We start from the raw sequence: 20,773 nt of genomic DNA, 5'->3' as shown, positions 1-20,773 counted from the left end.
CTAAAGTTTAGGGGTGTTTAGATTTTACACTCTCAAATTTTGAAACTTTGGGGTGTAAGATTCAAACACTCCAAAATTTTAGAGGGTAAAATCAAAACACTCCTAAACTATAAGGGAAAAATCCAAATTCTGAAACGTCATAGTGTAAAATTCAAACATCACCAGGTATAATTCAAATTTTAAAATTTCAAGGTGTAAAATCTAATCAACCCAAACTTTAAAGGTGTAATTTGCCATTTAACCATTAATTTTTATTTTTAAAAAATTAAAATATAAATAGGCGCTTCCAATATTGTTGCCATTTCTTTCTCGTCGCAGATAATGGAACACAAAACAGAGTAGTAGGAGCAGTCATAAAATAGCAAGTTAAAAATGCACTCTCTTGAGAACCAACACCAATCCCCGAACTTGAACTTGAAGTCCATGTCCAACGTCGACCTAAACCAACATGTCTTATCTATACTTGCAAAATGCAATCACCTCAACCATCTGAAGCAACTCCAAGCCTTTCTGATCGCTCTAGGCCATTCCCAAACCCAGTTTTATGCCTTTAAGCTCGTCCGTTTCTGCGCTCTTTCTCTCGCCAACCTTCCTTACGCTCGATTTATCTTCGACCGTCTCCACTCTCCCAATGTCTATCTCTACACTGCCATGATTACCGCCTATGCGTCTCACCATCACCACTCCGCTTTTTTCTTGTACCGCCAAATGCTTCGTCTGCGACACCCTTCCCCCAACCATTTTATCTATCCACACGTCCTCAAATCTTGTCCTCACCTTTCCTATTCTCATGCCACTAAAATGGTGCATACCCAGATTTCAAAATCCGGCTTTCTTCGATACCCGGTTGTGGAAACGGCTCTTCTTGATTCTTACTCTAAGTTTTCTTCGGGCATCGCAAGTGCCAGACAGGTGTTTGATGAAATGTCCTACAGAAATGTTGTCTCCTGGACTGCTATGATTTCTGCCTGCACCAGACTTGGGGACATTGATTGCGCTATATCATTGTTTGAAAATATGCCGGATAGAGATGTTCCTGCTTGGAATGCTCTTATTGCAGGGTGTGCCCAAAACGGGTTCTTCTCTGAGGCAATTTCACTTTTCAGAAGAATGATCAATCTTGTACTGAAGGAGCAGCATAGTCATCATGGTAATAGGCCGAATCAGGTTACAATTGTTTGTGCACTCTCGGCTTGTGGCAACACTGGCATGCTTCAGCTTGGTAAATGGATACATGGTTACATCTATAAAAATAGTATTGATTATGATACATTTATCTCAAACGCTCTAATAGATATGTACGGTAAATGTGGGAACTTGAAAGAAGCAGGAAGGGTCTTTGACATGACTTTGAACAAAAGCTTAACCTCATGGAATTCCATGATCAATTCTTTTGCTCTCCATGGCCAAAGCGAGAGTGCAATCACTGTGTTTGAGGAGATGATGCAATGTGAAGGTGATGTCAAACCAGACGAGGTTACATTTGTTGGCTTGTTGAATGCTTGTACTCATGGAGGACTGGTTGAAAAAGGCTTTTCTTATTTTGAGTTGATGACTCGGGATTATAAAATTGAGCCACAAATTCAACATTATGGGTGCTTGATAGACCTTCTTGGTCGAGCAGGTCGATTTGAAGAAGCCATGGAAGTTGTGAGGGAAATGAGTATGGAACCTGATGAGGTTGTTTGGGGTTCTTTACTTAATGGCTGTAAGATTCATGGCCGTACAGATTTGGCAGAATTTGTAGTCCAGAAATTGATTGAGATTGATCCAAATAATGGTGGTTATGGTATAATGCTAGCCAATATATATGGGGAGTTGGGGAAGTGGGATGAGGTCCGGAAGGTGAGGAAGATTTTGAAGGACCAGAATGCCTATAAAACTCCAGGTTGCAGTTGGATTGAGGTTGATAACCAAGTTTATCAGTTTTATTCTGTTGATAAATCACATCACAGAACAGAGGAGATATACAAAATCTTGGAAAGTCTGCTTGGTTTTATTAGTTTGAAGTGAAGAAAGGCGAGTCTTCTCTCTTTTATTGCTTCTTTCTTTTACAAAGAAGAGGAGTTGAAAGTGGGAGAAAGGAAATTATTGTTATTTGAAGTGCAAGGAAGCTGCAAAAGCAAATTTTCCAATTCTGGTAAGAATTCCAACTTTTCTTCTTTTTTGTAAAAAGTATTTTGATAGATCATTTTTGTTTTGTTGATTGGATTCTCTACTTCATTTAGAAAAGGGAATTCTATCTTCCTCTTATCTTGATGTGATGGATATATACTGATTGGAGTTTGTTGGTGATGTTTTCCTCTTTTTTAATCCATTTCAAGGGTCATCAAAACCCCGGCCGGCATGCTTTTAGTGCTATTTTATTTTTTGAGCTTCAGTGTTGTTGGATTCCTTTTTGTTGTCACTTAGTCTTTAGTTCTAGCAAAGCTGGGCTAGCTTCAGGTTCTTTCCAACATGCTAATCTTGCTGTTCATATCTTATTTGTTCTCCCTTCAAAAATAGGCTGAAAAATCAGGGGTTGAATGATGCAAGTTGAATTTGGTTTCATTGGAGTTGAGTACATTTTTGACATTTTGGGGAGAATATAAGGAAAATAGGTTTCAGTATATGGCGAACAAGTAATATCCATGGCTGCACTGAAGAGTTCCACCACAGCTCTAAGTTGCATATGCCAATGCCTCCCATTGATGTAAGTTCCCCAGCCTCACCTCCTTATCTACATGCGTGGTTTCTGCATGCTTTTTCCTTATATTATCATTTATTACATGTTTGTCCTTGTATTTTCTCCTACTCTCTGCATCTGATGAACATTATATATTCCATGACTTTTTTTTTCTCAGTAAAGTTACATTCATAAAGATACAAAAGGGGCTACTGTAACATATGTTTATGATTCTTATGATAAATCAAATATTTTCATGCTACATTAGGTATAAAAACATTTGATTGTGGATGTTAAGAACGGACTGATCACCATTTACGGTTATCACTTATCACATTCTTATGCACTTTACAGGTAAGAAATATTTACCAAAGGAATAAACTGAGAAATTAGAGAGATAAATTGACTCCTCTCTCTCTCTCAAGATTCCACATTCACTTTTCCATTGTGGGTTAGATTTTATATGGAGCCAATCAAGAGTCAGTGTTGCAGTATCTAGTCTAAATCTCAAGGCTTCAAAGTTCGAAAGAATGAAATTTGAAGGTTCAAAGTTTGGAATACAGGTTTTGAAGAAACTTCGAGTGCCGCTAAGATATTTCTCCATATATGTCCAAATTAGGATATGATGCAGTGGAATGTGGCCATATAATTCATTTCTTGGGGAAGGACTTTCTATCATTTGCAGTAAATTTTTCTTGATGTATATTATGGTTCTGTAGGAAGAGGAAAGGTGCTTCGATGGGATTTGATGTTCAAATAAGTAGGTTCGTTTCTTTTGTTGCTAGAAGTATAGAGTTAGGTCATGTGGACCCGTTCACTAAGCAGTAGAATCACGCTCTTAGATGCCCTAAAAAACAGTCCAAAAGAAGTGATAGAAAGATCAGAGTGAGGAATAAGTGGAAGTAATTTGATTCTGCCATTCATGCTAATATAAAGGGCCCTGAGAGTAAAATCTCCAAGGAGAAATTATTTTTGTCCATGAACTAAACACTTTAGTCTGCTTCTTATTATTGAAGCATTATTCTGATAGAATTAATGTTGAAAAACAAGAAATAATTTTCTTTCTAAATTTGCAGGGCCGGATCATCAGACTCCCTACTCAATCATGATAAGTGGAATAGCACCAAGAATGATTGTCCATAGTGGCCCTTATAACTTTTGGTCCCCTGCAGAATTGAATTGTTCTGATATTTGAGCATAATGGGCATTATACTTGTTGGAAAAATTAATCTTCTGATCGTTGAGCGTGACTAGTAGTATGCTTGTTGCATACCCATCCCATGCTTTATTATATGCTCTGCACTATATCACATGCTCCACAAACCTTAATGGTGAAACTCGCCACAGTTTTTACTGAGCCGCAATTTGCTCATAATTTGTGAGCAAAGAAATATAGGCATCACGTTTAACTTCTATTAGGGGGATCTGTCTGCCTATCATGACGAAAAGTTCTGCTAAAGGATTTATTTATTAACTAAGGACCACAGTTATAAGTATTGTCCATTGAGCACTCACAAGGAGTGCCTAATTGCAAAATATCATATGTATATTTTATGTAAACAAGATTTGGACATTCATTATATTTTCCGAAACTGAACTGGTGCTCTCGTCCTCTTTTTGTTATGTCATCTACGATGCCATTTGTTTCCTCTGACATGAAAGGATGATCCATTCTTGACCGAGCAGCATCCTATGATCCAAAATCAAAACAAAAAGTTTTGATGCTAAAACACCATATGTTAGCCAATTGAGGAGAATTTGAGAACTATTAAAATAAGTTACTAATATTGCATAAGCACAATCGCAAGGAAAAATAATGTCCTTATTTTATAAAAAGGCTAGACCATAATATAGCCGGCAAACTCGCAAATAACTTAACTTACTATTAACAGATGTCCAGCAATTACGAAAATTGATTCATTCGAGTTTTCCATTCGTTGAAGTAGATGCAAGTGGAGTTGTGTTAATAGATAGTTCGTATATTTATAGGGTTAAAATGTAATGGGGGAAAGGCTACTTTTGTTTTTTATTTTTATTTTTTATTCCCTTGTAACATGGAAGATGCTATACAAATATGCTCAGCGCCCAAGTGTTGTGATACCAAGATTTGGAGTGATAGACTCAGGGAGATGTGAGGAAATTTTAAGATTAACCAAAAGAGATTACATCATCCATCGACGTACAAAGGCCGTACCAGTGACAACAAAACAACAAAGTCGAAGTGAAACCAAATTTATTGACTCACTCACAGGACACAAGGACAAACATATAGGCATACGTAAAATTCAAAAAGTACTCAGAAGCTGAAAGGTTCAAAGCTCCTGCTTGGCCTCACTCTTGAGCTTGGCAGGTTCAGGTTCTTCTCCAGCTGCGATGCTAACAACCTTGGGGCCCTTAATCTTGTCAGGGGACAACTTGTCAAATGCCAAAGTGAGCACCCCATTCTCCAACTTGGCCTTGATGGAATCCAAATCCGCATTGTCAGGCAACTTGAACTGTCTCCAAAACTTACCATAGGATCTCTCCACACGGTGCCAGTGATCTCCTTTCTTCTCCTCTTCTCTCTTCCTCTCTCCGCTCACTCTCAGCACGCGATTCTCCTCCACCTCGATCTTCAGCTCATCCTTACTCAACCCAGGCACATCCATCTTGATAACGTGACCTTCTGGTGTCTCTTTCCAGTCTACCTTGGAAAGTGCCATGACATTGTCGATGTCATCTTTCTCCAGCCCATATGGAATTTGTTCCAACACTCGGAAAGGGTCTGCCCAGAAATCACCCAACATACTCCCTGGACGATCTATGAATGGTAGCAAAGATCCATTGGAGAACCCAACAAGACAGAGTACGAAAAATATAGGGAGGACAAGTTGTTGCACTTGAGCTCTCATTTTCAACTCTAGGCTAGTAGATTGGATGATATATTGTGTTTTTGTTTATATTTCACGTATATATTGCTTTCTTTGGAAGGATTAGTTATGGAGATTTTGGTAAGTTGAAGAAGGCTGATGATGATGATGATGATGATAATGATATGTATTATGAGCGTAGCAGTGTAGGACGTATGGAGAGGGAGGGGATGCCAATGGCTATTTATATGGGGAAGGGAAGGGACAAAGCAGTATACGTGGCGGGGTCTACGTTGTTATTGGGAATCCTACGTGGATGTTTGAGGAGAGGATTGGAGAAGTTTGGAGAAGTGAAAGAGAGTAGAAAGGTAGGGAAGGTTCCAGCTTTGATTATGCGTGGAAATTAGTCTGAGCTCTCACGGAAGTGCTACATCTTTCCAACATATTCCAGACGCTTCGTAGTCCTGTTCTATTCACAATAACGAGTACCAGGGCCGGCCCAAGGCCTAGGCAAGTTAGCCCTAGGCCTAAGGCCCTGCCAAAAAACAAAATTTCCACCTTGAAAAAAATGTCTCACTCCCCACGGTTACAGGCCCAAATTTTTATAAAATTACATATATTTTAAAGTTGTGCATTTTTTTTTATTAGTGATATTAATGATACTACAAATTTTAATATTAGCTTACAAATTACTATGTTATTAATCATAAAAAAGTGATATAAACATTTATTAGTTAAATTGATGAAGTCATGAATGAGAGTCAATGTCACATTATATTTTGAACATTTTATAGTGTTTTTAGAGAAAAATTCTTAGGTAGTCCCGGAGTATAGTGAAATGGTACTCCCTCTTCTCACATTCATGGTAGACCCTACTATGAATTTAATGAGTGGACCCCACCATGAATATGAGAGGAGGAAGTATCATTTTTCGTACTCCGGGAGTACCTAAGAATTACTCGCTTTTAGCACCTTTTTTCTTTTTCATTTCTATTAAGACTTTCAAAGTATGAGACCAATAGAACCCTAACTCAATTGAAACCCTAAAATATTTCAAAAAATGTTGCAAATGTGTTAAATCATCAATTATAGATTAATCTCCTCTAATAATTTGAGATTTTAATTTTTGTAAACCGATATCCTACAAAACCACGCACTAAATAATATCTATCCCTTTCTCTTAAAAACAAGATATAAATTTAAAAATTAGATTACAACTTTACTTAGTTATGCATCATCATATATCCAAAATAAAGTATCTTTTTTAATCGTAATATACTTTTATTTCATTTTATTAATATTTATGGTTCAACTATAATATTCAATTCCCTATATAAAATTAACATTAGTTTAGTTGGTATTATTTATCAAATTATGTATTTAATGTATCAAATTAATTTTGATTTGATTAGTATTAAATATTTGTGTAATTAATATTTACATATTAAAGGCCACGCATAAATTTTTTGCCTTAGGCCCTAAATTATGTTGGGCCGCCCCTGTTGAGTACTACAGATTTATAATCCTCTCCCTCCCATAAACTTACATATAAGGTGTTGGCATTCGTTATCCCAGATAAAATATTGTTGGCGTAAATGCATTTTTAGTCCCTATATTTTTATTTTATTTCTATTTTGGCCTTTACTTTTTTGTTTTACTACTTTTAGTCCCTAAATGAATAAATAAAGGATTCCATTTTAAATAAATAAATAAAGGATTCCATTTTAGTCCCTACAATACTCACTTAACGGATCTATTCTACATGACAAATGGAGTATAGTACTGACACACTAAATGTTGACCGTGGTGATTAATATATATATATATATATATATATATATATATTTGTTATTTAATAAATGTCACAGCATAAAATAATGATTAAAAAAAGAAAAATCAGCATCCACATAAACCTTTAATTCTAAAAAATTGACTTATCAATTAAAAAAAAAACATAATTAGAACCCAAAATACACATGAATTTAGATCTTAACTTTAATACAAACCCAAAAAATTCAATCACAAGAACACAAACCCATTGAAACACCTATAAATTCCTTTGAAACTAACCCATGCCCACGCGCACACACACAGCTCTTTCACCCATTTTCTATTTCCTTCAAGAGAAAGATCACTCTTATTTTCTCTATTTTCTCTTACCCATTTGGGTTCTCTCTCTATATTAATCAAGCACCACTACAATGAGTGTCGCCACTACTTACTCGAGGCGTAGCTCACCGCCGAAGCTGTAGCACGCTGCCAAAGATCTCTCTCTCTCACTCTCACTGCTTTCTTAAGGTGCAAGTTATGTGAAAAAAAAAGGGCTTGGACAAATCTGTTTGAGTATTTGGGTGAATTTATGTAGCTAAGATTCTTGAGTTTTGGTCTTTGTTTAGGGCTTGAGTTTTGGTCTCTGAGATTCCATGGGTGAGTTTGGATGGAGCTAGTGAAGAAAATTGTGGGTAAGAGAAAAATATTACTTTTTGGGTTTGTGTTTGGTAGTTGTGGTGGTTGGCTAGTTCAGGTGGTGGGTGGGGTCAGATTTGTGTTACAAAGAGAAGAGATTTGAAGGGGGAGGGACTCAAATTGGTCGGATTTGGGTTTGTGTTTGGTTGCTATGTTTGCATTTGGGTTTTCTGGAGATGGATTGCTGGGTTTGTGTTTGTATTATTGTTGGAGTTTGGGATTGTTGAGATTGCTAGATTGCTGAGTTTTGTGTTTGCATTTATGCCTTTATTTTTTTGTGTTTGGTTGACAAGAAAGGTTAGTTACCAAGTTTGTGTGTGTTTTTGTGTTTAGTTGACAAGAAATGGCAAGAAAATGCTAGAAAATTTGGGGGTATGTTCATTGTCTTCTTGTTGAAGATGAACCCAGATCTAAATTTATGTATTTTTTGAATTTTAATGCTAATGTGGCATAGAGACTAAAAAAGGTAAAATAAAAAAAATAGAGATCAAAATAGAAATAAGGTTAAAATATATAAGGACCAAAAGTTCATTTACGTCAATATTGTTTCATACTCATTTTCTAATCACAATGTCTATTTTTTTAGACATTAAATCCATATTTTCTAAGAATATACTCTTTTTTTTGAGAAATGAAATTGACTGTGTACTATATGATATATATTAGTTTTTTTGAGAAACATATAATATATATTAGTGAGTGGAGCAGTTATCAAAAAATATATTAGTGAGTGTGAGTTAATCAATGTCTTTTGTTCCTTTGCAACTTGCCGTGTGGGGATGAATTTGGATCCTTGCTGTTTGCCTTTCTCGTGCATGGGTTTTGCAAGCTGTGAGCTTGCTTTGCAGAACCTTACTTTTGGCCCATGGATAAGCTAAAAAAAAATATGCCTATTGAGCTATTCTAACGGTACAAAAATGGGGTAAAAAATTGTATTTTTTACTATTTAATTGAGAGGGAGAAGAAGAGAGAAAAGTGGTGAGGCCCACAAATTTTCTCTCCTCCTTTCAAAATACAATCTCTCTAAATTAGAGAAAAAATTAGAGTGAAAAGTGAAAAAAATATTTGAACAAAATTGACCCATCTTTTTTAACATTTCTAGCTCTTTTTTCTTTCTTTTGATTTTTTTTTTCCTCTATTTACTGACGTGCTTGGCTTCTTTTTTTTCTTTTTTTTTTCTTTTCTTTTGATTTTTTTCTTTCCCTGTTTACTAACGTTCTTTGGCTTTTGTTTTTTTTCTTCTCTTTCTTTGATTTTGTCTGGAGGTGTTAGCTTTCTTCTTCTTCTCTTAATTTTTTGGTGCTCATATGTTTATTTTCTCATTAATTTTAGTTGGTTTTTGTTTTTGTTTCTTTTTTGGGTAAACTACATATTTAGTCCCTAGCCTTTACACCATATTTCAATTTGGTCCTTAACCTTTCAATTGTGTCAATTTGGTCCTTAACCTTTTAATGTCATATCAATTTAGTCTTTGCTATTATATATTAGATGAAAATTGTTTACATAGCAAACAGCCAAAATAAAATTTTAGTTTATTATCACATCAACAGAAGTTAATTTTTTTATTTTGGCCTTAGACATGTCATTAATTTTCATCCAAAAGATAACTGTATGGATTAAATTGACACGGTAAAGAAAGGTTAGGGACCAAATTGACATAATTAAAAGGTTAAGGATCAAATTAAAATATGGTTTATAGGATAGGGACCAAATACGTAGTTTACCCTTCTTCTTTTTTAGAACAGTTTTGGGTTAATTTTTTATACTATTTTTTTACTTTAATGAAGTGTCCATCTATACACAATTTTTTTAAAGTATAATGTGTTATTTTTTGTTTTATTTAATAGAGACATAATGGTAAATTTATACCAACTTTATTTTCAATTAAACAAAAATTTTTTTCATCCCTCCACTTTTCTACCTTCTCAACCAAACACAAATGAGAGAAACTAAAATCATTTCTATCCTCTTACTTTTTTATTATTTTTTCATTTTTTACCCTCCCATTTTTCGATCTTCCAGCCAAACGGCCGTAAATCTCCAAATCACAAGATTCTCCACAATTTTTATCCAGGCTTAGGCCATATAAGTGTTAAAAAAAATAATAAAAAAAGGGGCTCAATTTTACTTGGACTTGCCTTATCTTGGGCTTCAAAAAAATGGGCTTTGACGAAAGGTATCAAAGTTGATCACTTCTTGTTTGTTGTATTCCCGTATGTTGTATTGTATGAAAAAAAAAAAAAAAAACCCTCATTTGACGTTTAATTACTATTTGGCCAACAAAGAAAAAGTACTGTAATTTTTTTTTTTTTTTTTTGAGAAACTAAAAGTATTGTTAATTTTAAGTGTTAATATATGAGGTCCACCTTTCAGTCCTTCCAAAATTGTAAAATGAAAGCTTAGAGTAAGCAGGCAATTAAAATACAAAACTTTTAACCAATGAAAAGTAATTAGAAGTATATAAATTTAAGATCTTTGGTCCAACAATAAGAGAGTAATTAATATTCAAATTTTTTATAAATAAAAAAAATTAATTAATTAATTGTACAAATTCATCATAAACGATAGGATATCTATACTTTGTATGATAAACCATGAAAACTTGTAATGATCATCCTAATTATAACAAAACTTGTGATTGGGGTAGTGATTGTTGTAAGAACACAATTGCACCTGGACCCAAGAACAGTTATGGGCTCAGGCCCAATGAGCCTTAAACAATAAAATTTTTGTAGAGAGTGGGCTTGAAACCCAGGTTAGAAGTGTATGAGGATTAGATGACAAACTAAAGATTGCAAGTACTTGGAAACAAAAAAGGAGTAATGTAAATAGGCCTCCTCGGACGTGTGTTCGAGAATCGTTCTTATATTATATCTCTCTCTTTGTCCTTTTTCCTATTAGGTTACAAAAAGTCCGTCCCTCTTTCTCGTTCCGCATCCCTCCTTAAATACTCTTCTTTTAGTACTTTATACACGTGTTGCCCCAATTCCTCCCCTTAGCCTAGATATTTCTTTTCTTAGTGCCTTTGAACAAGAATTCAGAAATTTTCCTTCCATCACGTTCAAGTGTCACCTCCCCATTAATGCGGCCGGGGTGGTAGGTGCGAGTGGTCTTTAATCGTGGAGGTAGCAGCCTTTATCTTTGACATTTCTTCAACACCGGTGCTTCTGGGGCATTCTGGGGTTCACCCCCTTTAACCATTGGTCTTGACCGTGCCATTCCCTAACCTGTACCATGAAGTCCCGGGTTCTTTGGTGTCAGTCCGAAGGGAAAAGCATCCTCGGCTCGGTCCTCGGATCCTCGGCGTATGGGCCGACCTAAAGTATCAACAAGCCCTAAACCCAAGAGTAGGTCGGCCTTCCTTAGCAAGGCCCAATGGCCCATATCCCTATTAAGATATTTTTACTCCCCACAATTGTAAGTGCACAATTGCACCTGGACCCAAGAACAGTTATGGGCTCAGGCCCAATGAGCTTTAAACAATATGAATTTGTAGAGTGTGGGCTTGAAACCCAGGTTAGAAGTGTATGAGGATGAAATGACAAACTAAAGATTGCAAGTACTTGGAAACAAAAAAGGAGTAATGTAAATAAGCCTCCTCGGACGTAAGCCGAGAGCTGTTCTTATATTATATCTCTCTCTTTGTCCTTTTTCCTTTTAGGTTACAAAAAGTCCGTCCCTATTTCTGTTCTAGATCTCCCCTTAAATACTCTTCTTTTTAGTACTTTATACACGTGTTGCCCCAATTCCTCCCTTAGCCTAGATATTTCTTTTCTTAGTGCCTTTGGACAGTAACTAGAAGTTTCCCTTCCACTGTTCAAGTGTCACCTCCCCATTAATGCGGCCAGGGTGGTAGGTGCAGGGTCTTTAATGTGGAGGTAGCAGCCTTTACTTTTGACACTTTTCCAACATCGGTGCTTCTAGGACATTCAAGGGTTCACCCCCTTTAACCATTGGTCTTGACCGTGCCATTCCCTAACCTGTACCATGAAGTCCCGGGTTCTCTGGTGTCAGTCCGAGGGGAAAAGCATCCTCGGCTCGGTTCTCGGATCCTCGGCGTATGGGCCGACCTAAAGTATCAACAAGCCCTAAACCCAAGAGTAGGTCGGCCTTCCTTAGCAAGGCCCAATGGCCCATATCCCTATTAAGATCTTTTTACTCCCCACAATAGCCCCTCAAAACTCTAATTTTCGACGTCCGAGGAGAAAAATAGGGTTTTGATCTGACGAGGATCCACTCTACACACTTTATAAGTGATGGCACGTGTGGAAATCGTTTCGCGTCCCAGAAGATGACACTTGGCGGTTTTATTTTCAAAAACGCGCGCATTTATTACTGTAAGTTACTCTTTGTCTCCCACGTTCAACGGTGAGATGGGCATCCAACGGTTCTCATTACTCCACGAAATTTTAGGCGGGACAGACACAATTTCGAGGCCGCCCTTTCGCACGTCGTGACGCTTCGGGAACCTGCGCCTTCATTTAAGTCATCAGGGATCAATCCCATCAAAACTACAACAATCATTCTTCACCAGCAGAAAACCGTGGAAACCCGTACCTTCAACTTTGTAAGTTCTTGCTCTCTCTAGTCTTGACCTTTTCTCCTCGGATATAGTCCTCGGCTATCACTACAATCACTCTCCTTTGTAAAGTTTAGTCTATCGTCTTTCTGTAATGGGAAAATTCAAGTGTCTAGTTGATACCGCCGCTGGGATGGAAGGCTTTAGAGCTAAATACCATATTCCCAGCGACGTAGGGCTAGAATACTGCCCGGCAACAGCCGTGGCCGGTTCTAGGAAAGAGGAAGAGGTTATCATTCCTATGATAGCCTTCATAGAGGGTGGGATGACCCTTCCAATGAAACCCGTAATGAGGGAGTATCTTCGCAACCACCGGTTGTGCCCCGACCAATGCCTTCCAAACGTTTTTAGAGTTCTAGGTAGTGTAGATGCTCTAAACGAGCAGATGGGTTTAAACCTCACATGGCACGATGTCGTGTTCCTATATGAGTCCCATAAACTTTCTAAAGTAGGTTATTATATGAAATCTCGGTCTAGCACCGTTAGGCTAATCTCCTGTCTGCCCAAATCAAACAAAGGCATGAAGGACGACTACTTGATCGTGTCTGGGAACTGGCACGACGGCCTCCACTCAGCACCGCCGGTTCGGTGCGATCCGGTGCGACCATAGGATTAATCTCCCCACAACACAACTTCTCCTAACACACACACAGAAATGTGTATTTGTATTTACTTAAATTCGTTAAATATTTGTGTGAATCTGACCAGGTTTGTTTGTTTTGACGTCTTTTTTGCAGATAAGCAGCACGTGCGTCCTCGTCTGAGTCACTGTAACGTTACCGATCTAAACCGAGTACTTCGCTCCGAGGTATTCGTTAGTGAAGACTTACAACTCTGGGCTGCTCACCTCATTCTCGGATACACTCCCCTTTCCAAAGACTTCCAGGAGATAGAGGACGCCATTATTGCAGGCGACCGAAGAAGAAAAAGGATAAACGTAGCTCGGCCCCACTTTTTGGACGACCGTGACCTCCCGGACGCTCCTAACACCGTTCTCTACAACCGGGCGATAGCAGCAATCCCCCTTGCCGTGCACGCACAAACAGCTGTCATTCCAGAAGAGCAGGTGTCTTCTTCACACACCCTTGACGACGAGATAGATCAATTCCATCTCGAAGACACTGAGAGACCTCGCGGGAACCAGTTTGTAGTGCTTTCCGACGAGGAAGAAGAAGCCACCGAGGCTTCTGGAGTTGCAGGGTTTGTAGTTGCCCTTCCCGAGGACGACATAGAAGAAGACATGGGACGAATGGAGGGTCTTCTCACTAGTAGGGCTGCTAAGGTTGCAGAGAAGAAGAAAGCGGGAACGTCCCAAGTTCCCCCAGCTTTACCTCCTCCTCCTCCTTTAGCTGAGCCAAAAATGCCAGCCGAAGACCCCAAGAAGAAGAGAAAGGGGGATAATGAGGGGACGATCACTAAAGACCCCAAGAAACCACGCCAACAACTCCCACCGGCCCAGCAGCAGAAGCTGGACAAGTGCAAGGGTAGAGCACGTTCAGTTGAACTTGGGAAAATTAGGGATGAGGCTGTAGTGCGCCGAGCACCGGCCACCTGGTCCCCCGATCTAAGGCTGGACGGCGCTCCTATCTCCTCGGGGCCCGGCATAAGGGCAGCTCAACAAGGCCACGCCCACCACCCGGCCGAGGTCCTAGAACGCCCTCTTCGCCGCCCAAGGACATGGAGACCTTGGAAAAGATGGGCCAACCACAACTATTCCTCTCTCTAAAAAGAGACTTAGCGCTGGTAAGTGTTTCTCCTTTTAACAATATTTATAAGTAAATTAGTTTTTGTTATTCCTAACTCCATCCCGTTTTTTGCTGTGCTATTCAAAGAGGTCTTGTAGCTGAAAAGTTTATTGAAGACGCTCGGAAAGTAGCCGTAGAGCCGAGCTCGAAACTAGGGTGGAGACCGAGAAGACCTTAGGTACAAAGCCCTTGCCGAGAACGAGAAACCGACCCTCGAGGTAGCGAGCCGAGGAGAGAGAAGAATGGGGTCGAGTCAAACTTGAAGACCATGAAGACCCAGATAGAAGGACGGCGCAAGCTTCTTCGTGAAAGAGATGAAGAGCTCTCCCAAACTCAAAGGGAGTGCTCTGATCTTAAGAAGCAATCGGCGCCGATGAAAGAAGAAGCCGCTCCTTCCAACTCTCTCTTCTGCCAGCGCGGTGCAAGTTTCGATGAAGGGGTAGCCACCACCGAGGAGCAATGACAGAGGAGTTCGCGGCTTTATGCCGCGAATACTGTCAAAAAGTATGGGGAAGCTTTAAACGTAGCAGAGTTCCTCAATCTTCGGATTCGAGGAAGTCCGAGAACGTTGGCTTCCCCTAGAAATACAGAGATTGAAGAGGCTCCCGCTGCTACTCCTACCCCCGAGACAACTCTTCCCCGCCCTACCTCCGATGATCCCACAAGAAATTCGATCCTACAGTAACCTTCGTTCCAATAAAGAGAAGGAAGGAGGAGTGGATGCAGAGAAGGACTTAAGCCAGACAGTGGAACCCATCGTCCTTTCAACAACGACAGTGGATAAAGGAAAGAAGATTATGACTCCTTTTGAGCTGGAGTTGAGAAAGACTGAAGGCACTAGTACCTCTCAGCAAGATCCTCCTCCAACAGCTTAGGACTTAGCTTAGGGCTTCTCTTTTTCCATTTTTTTTTTTGAATTATATGTAATGCATATTCAATTGATTAATGAAGAACAATTTCGTTTACTTTTCACTTGGATTGTCTCTATTTCTACTTTATTCTTTTTTTGTACTTATTATAAAAGTTTCCCATTAAGTCATATCAAAAGTTTCTCAGAGTATAAAAACCTACTCCAAGGACTGCACAATCATAACTTCCACATAATCATGCTTATATTACTAAAGACTTAATACAAGGTGACATAGTTAATACGTTTGAACAATGCCTTGATTAAAAAAGGAAAGAGGACTTCATATAACAATTAAGCCCTTATAATGCATAACACTGTTTCTAGTAGGATGTAAGATCCGAGGACCATTCCTTACACAAATTTACTCAATACTTAGAGATATAAAACTTAAGATCCGAATTAATAAACAGTAAGGTATTAAAATCCAGACACAATCAGAAGTTAAGTTTAATCAAAGTCATAGTCCGAAGATAAATCTTAAGCAATCTTTCGTTTAATTCTTCAAAATTGTACCTGTAAATGATAAGACATCAATTTCTACAAGGTTTGTGGTCCGAGGACTACACTTAACCAAGTTTCTGTTTGATTCTCAAAAATTGTAACTTCAAATGTTAATTTTCCCAAAGTAGGAGGTCCGAAGACCCGGCATAACTAAGGTTCTGTTTAACAAATGATAAGACATCAATTTCCACAAGGTTTGTGGTCCGAGGACTACACTTAACCAAGTTTCTGTTTGATTCTCAAAAATTGTAACTTCAAATGTTAATTTTCCCAAAGTAGGAGGTCCGAAGACCCGGCATAAGATAACCATGTCTCCGTTTAACAAATGATAAGACATCAATTTCCACAAGGTTTGTGGTCCGAAGACTACACTTAACCAAGTTTCGTTTGATTCTCAAAAATTGTAACTTCAAATGTTAATTTTCCCAAAGTAGGAGGTCCGAAGACCCGGCATAACTAAGGTTCTGTTTAACAAATGATAAGACATCAATTTCCACAAGGTTTGTGGTCCGAAGACTACACTTAACCAAGTTTCTGTTTGATTCTCAAAAATTGTAACTTCAAATGTTAATTTTCCCAAAGTAGGAGGTCCGAAGACCCGACATAACTAAGGTTCTGTTTAACAAATGATAAGACATCAATTTCCACAAGGTTTGTGGTCCGAAGACTACACTTAACCAAGTTTCTGTTTGATTCTCAAAAATTGTAACTTCAAATATTAATTTTCCCAAAGTAGGAGGTCCGAAGACCCGGCATAACTAAGGTTCTGTTTAACAAATGATAAGACATCAATTTCCACAAGGTTTGTGGTCCGAAGACTACACTTAACCAAGTTTCTGTTTGATTCTCAAAAATTGTAACTTCAAATGTTAATTTTCCCAGAGTAGGAGGTCCGAAGACCCGGCATAACTAAGGTTCTGTTTAACAAATGATAAGACATCAATTTCCACAAGGTTTGTGGTCCAGGGACTACACTTAACCAAGTTTCTGTTTGATTCTCAAAAATTGTAACTTCGAACGTGAGAGCTAGCCATAACTTTGAAATATTAATTGACAAAAGCTTATTTGATTAATAATAATACCTTTTAAGATTATTTACATTCCATGGACGTGGTACAACTCGTTCATCTAGGTCAGCTAGCCTATACGACCCTATGCCTGCTATTGAAACAATGCGATAGGGCCTTCCCGCAGGTCCTAGCTTACCCCATGCTGGGTTCTTAGAAGTGCCTACAACTTTCCTTAATACAAGATCACCAGGTGCAAGTGGCCTTAGCTTCACGTGGGCATCATATCCTCGTTTTAGCTTCTGCTGATAATAAGCCAATTGGACCATAGCTGCCTCACGCCGTTCCCCAAGCAAATCAAGATCTTTCTCTAGAAGTCCCTGGTTATTCTCGGGACTAAAAGAACTTGTCTTTAGAGTAGGAAAACCAGATTCTAGTGGTATCACCGCCTCGGCTCCATAAGTCATAGAGAATGGTGTTTCTCCAGCGGACCTGCGCGGTGTGGTCCGATATGTCCACAGAACATGAGGGAGTTCTTCTACCCATCTGCCTTTCGCATCATCCAACCTCTTCTTGAGCCCATTGACTATGACCTTGTTAACGGCCTCGGCCTGCCCATTCCCTCGAGGATAAGCTGGGGTAGAATATCTATTTGTGATACCCATCTCACCACAATATTGCCTAAAGGCCTTGCTGTCAAATTGAACGCCATTGTCCGAGACGAGTGTATGTGGTATACCGAATCTAGTAACAATATTTTTCCAGATAAATTTCTTGGAATCAACATCTCGGATATTGGCCAAAGGCTCAGCCTCGACCCACTTAGTAAAGTAGTCTGTTCCCACGAGCAACCATCTTTTGTTTCCAGCAGCTCCTGAAGGGCCCTACAATGTCCAAGCCCCATTGCGCGAAAGGCCAAGGGCCGGAGAGGGTTAAGAACCTCCGGGTTGGTGGATATTAGGGGCAAACCTCCGACACCGATCACATTTTCTAGCTTAGTCATGAGCCTCACTCTGCATATTGGGCCACCATTAACCCCGAGTCGTGGCTCTATGGGCTAAGGACCTTCCTCCAGTGTGGCTTCCACAAATTCCCTCATGCAATTCCTCCAGTAATGATTCTGTTGATTCAGGGTGTACACATAACAAATACGGTCCCGAAAAGGATCGTTTGTATAGCTTCTGGTCCTCGGACAACCAGAAACGCGGCGCCTTTCGACTTACCTTTTCTGCTTCAACTTTGTCTTCGGGAAGGATGTCATTTTTGAGAAAAGATATGATCGAATCCATCCAACTAGGACCAGGCCTTATTAGATGAATGCGAGGTGCGTTAGCAGCTATAAGAGAAGGTTCTACCAAATCCTCAATGAGAATAACCCTTGGTAGACCTTGAGCCGAGGATGTTGCCAACGTAGCCAAAGAATCTGCATGAGTATTTCCACTCCTAGAGACATGAGCTAAGGCAAATGAGTCGAATTCAGCCTGCTGACGCTTGACCTGGGCCAAATATTCCTGCATTCTGGAATCTCTAGCTTCCATGGTACCCATGACTTGGCCGACCACTAATTGAGAGTCCGAGAACACATGGATTTCCTTGCCACCCATCTTATGTACCATTTGCATGCCTACCAAGACTGCTTCATACTCGGCCTCATTATTAGTAGCCGAGAAAGCCAATCTCAAAGATTTTTCAAAGACAATTCCTTCAGGGGACATTAGAACAAGTCCAACGCCAGACCCTTTATGATTAGCAGCCCCATCCACATAAACTGTCCAAGCCGAGGGCGATACGGCTGTGATCACACCAACTGAATTTTCACCCATGTGTGCTCCCTTTGAAGTTTCTTCTAACAATGGTTCAGCAAACTCTGCCACCAAATCAGTGAGGACCTGACCTTTCACCGAGGTGCGAGGCTTGTACTTAACATCAAAGGCTCCCAAAATGGTTCCCCATTTTGCCACTCTGCCAGAATAATCAGCACTACGCAACACAGCCTTCTAAGCGGCAACTGGGTCAAAACAACCACAGTATGAGATTGGAAATAATGAGGAAGTTTGCGCGTGGCGTGGACCATAGCCAGAAGTGCTTTTTCCAAGGGCAGATAGCGCACCTCGGCTTCATTCAAGGACTTACTAACATAGTAGATCGGCCTCTGCACTCCATTTTCATTCCTTATAAGGACTAGACTCACCGCATGAATAGCCACGGCCAGATAAGCGAATAAAACCTCGTCCACCTCAGGGCGAGATAAAATGGGTGGGCGAGACAGATATTGCTTAAGCTGTTGGAAAGCTGACTCACAATCCTCGGTCCATTGAAACCCTTTCCACTTGTTCAACAACTGAAAGAAAGGACGGCACCGGTCAGCTGACCGAGAAATAAATCTGTTCAACGCAAAGAATCATTCGGCCAATTTCTCAATCTCCTTCGTTCGAGGCGTACGCAAATTCGAATAGCCTTAACCCGTATTGGGTTCACCTCTAGCGCCCCTATGAGTGATCATATATCCTAAGAACTTTCCAGATCCCACGCCAAAAGAACACTTGGAGGCGTTAAGGCGCAACTTATACTTCCTCAAAGATCCGGAAAGTGTCGGCCAAATCGTCATGTGCGAAGGTACCGTCTTACTCTTTACCACCATATCATCCACGTATACTTCTATGGTTTTCCCGCTGTCGTTCAAACATTCGGGTCATCATTCTTTGATAAGTAGCCCCGCATTTTTTAACCCAAATGGCATGACCTTATAATGATAGTTCCCGTTGGAGTAATGAAAGTGCGCCTTCTCTGATCCTCTAACGCCAAGGGAATTTGGTGGCAACCCCTAAAGGCGTCCAAGAAACTCATCCGAGGATGTCCAACGTAGCATCTACCAGTTGATCAATCCGTGGCATTGGGAAAGAATCTTTAGGACAGCCTTGTTCAAATCGCAAAGTCCACACATACTCTCCACTTGCCGTTTTTCTTATTAACGACAACAAGATGAGCCAACCATTCGTGGTAGAAAACTTCTTTGATAGCCCCCGCCCTTTTGGAGTTTAAGAACCTCTTCCTTCACAAATTTCGAATGTTCTCGGGAAGATCGCCGAGGTGGCCGCCTCCTCGGAACGATGGCCGGATTGATGTTTAAACGATGACAAATAAAGCTCGGATCTACGCCCGGAGCCTCATAAGGGTCCCACGCAAAGACATCTATATTGTCCTTCGAAATTCCAACAACTCCATCTTCTCTTGGTATGGCAAAAGTATGCCAACTTGGAAGAACCTCTCTCCGGATCATCCGCTATTACAAACTTCTCTAACTCCTCGCAAACCTCATCTTTCCGTCATCGCTCCGTGTGCCTCCGAGCCGTTAATTGCTATGACTCCGGATGGGCAAGGTTGATAACTCGACTTCGACCGACGACCGCAGCCGAGATGCATTGTCCGGCCACTACCCTGCCGCCGAGGATTTCCTCAACATGTTCCCCCGAGGGGAATTTAACCTTAACGTGCAAGGTAGAGGAGACGGCCTCCCGAGCGTGCAGCCATGGCCCGGCGAGGATGGCTGTATATGGAGAGTACGCGTCAACCACAATGAAATCTACTTCAACCGTTTCGTGCCGGATTGAACTAGTAAACGGATCCGTCCTTTGGCACAACGGCTCTCCTTCAAAGCTAATAAGAGGTGAGTCATAAGGAGTTAAATCTTCCAACTCCAACCTTAACCCCTTAAATAGATCGGGGTACATGATATCTGCACCGCCGCCCCGATCTATCATCACCCTCTTCACGTCATAATTCCCTATTCTCGAGGGTAACCACAAGAGCATCGTCACTGGGGCTGGATAGTCCCCTATTTTATCCTCCTCGGAGAAACCCAAGACAGTAAAGTGCTCTTTAACCTCTTCGGCCTACCACCCACATCCTCGGCTTTGCGGATGGGAAACCGCTATAACCCCTAGTGGACCTCGAGCCGATCCTACCGTGTGCGGCGAAGATAACATTAATTGTTCCCAATGCCGGCCGAGATGAACCGCTCCTTTGGTTGTTTGAACCAACTTGACCGACT

At 40.1% G+C, this 20,773-nt stretch overlaps 2 protein-coding genes across 2 annotated transcripts; one reads left to right on the top strand and one right to left on the bottom strand.

Annotated features, from left to right (window-relative positions):
• The first annotated feature begins 317 nt into the window (after positions 1-317).
• LOC142619171 (pentatricopeptide repeat-containing protein At1g33350) lies at positions 318-4,083 on the top strand. The gene is made up of 3 exons (XM_075792248.1): positions 318-2,140; positions 2,506-2,692; positions 3,742-4,083. The coding sequence occupies exon 1, from the start codon at positions 373-375 to the stop codon at positions 2,011-2,013; it is 1,641 nt and encodes a 546-aa protein (XP_075648363.1). The 5' UTR covers positions 318-372; the 3' UTR covers positions 2,014-2,140; positions 2,506-2,692; positions 3,742-4,083.
• Positions 4,084-4,797: 714 nt separating this feature from the next.
• LOC142620085 (22.0 kDa class IV heat shock protein) lies at positions 4,798-5,722 on the bottom strand. Its single transcript, XM_075793515.1, has one exon. It carries the CDS (start codon positions 5,554-5,556, stop codon positions 4,978-4,980), a length of 579 nt encoding a protein of 192 aa, XP_075649630.1. The 5' UTR covers positions 5,557-5,722; the 3' UTR covers positions 4,798-4,977.
• Positions 5,723-20,773: the final 15,051 nt, after the last annotated feature.

Source organism: Castanea sativa, chromosome 12, assembly GCF_040712315.1.
Source record: "Castanea sativa cultivar Marrone di Chiusa Pesio chromosome 12, ASM4071231v1".
Classification (NCBI taxonomy): Eukaryota; Viridiplantae; Streptophyta; class Magnoliopsida; order Fagales; family Fagaceae; genus Castanea; species Castanea sativa.
The sequence above is the reverse complement of the archived record's forward strand: the minus strand, read 5'-3'. Positions and strand labels throughout refer to the sequence as shown.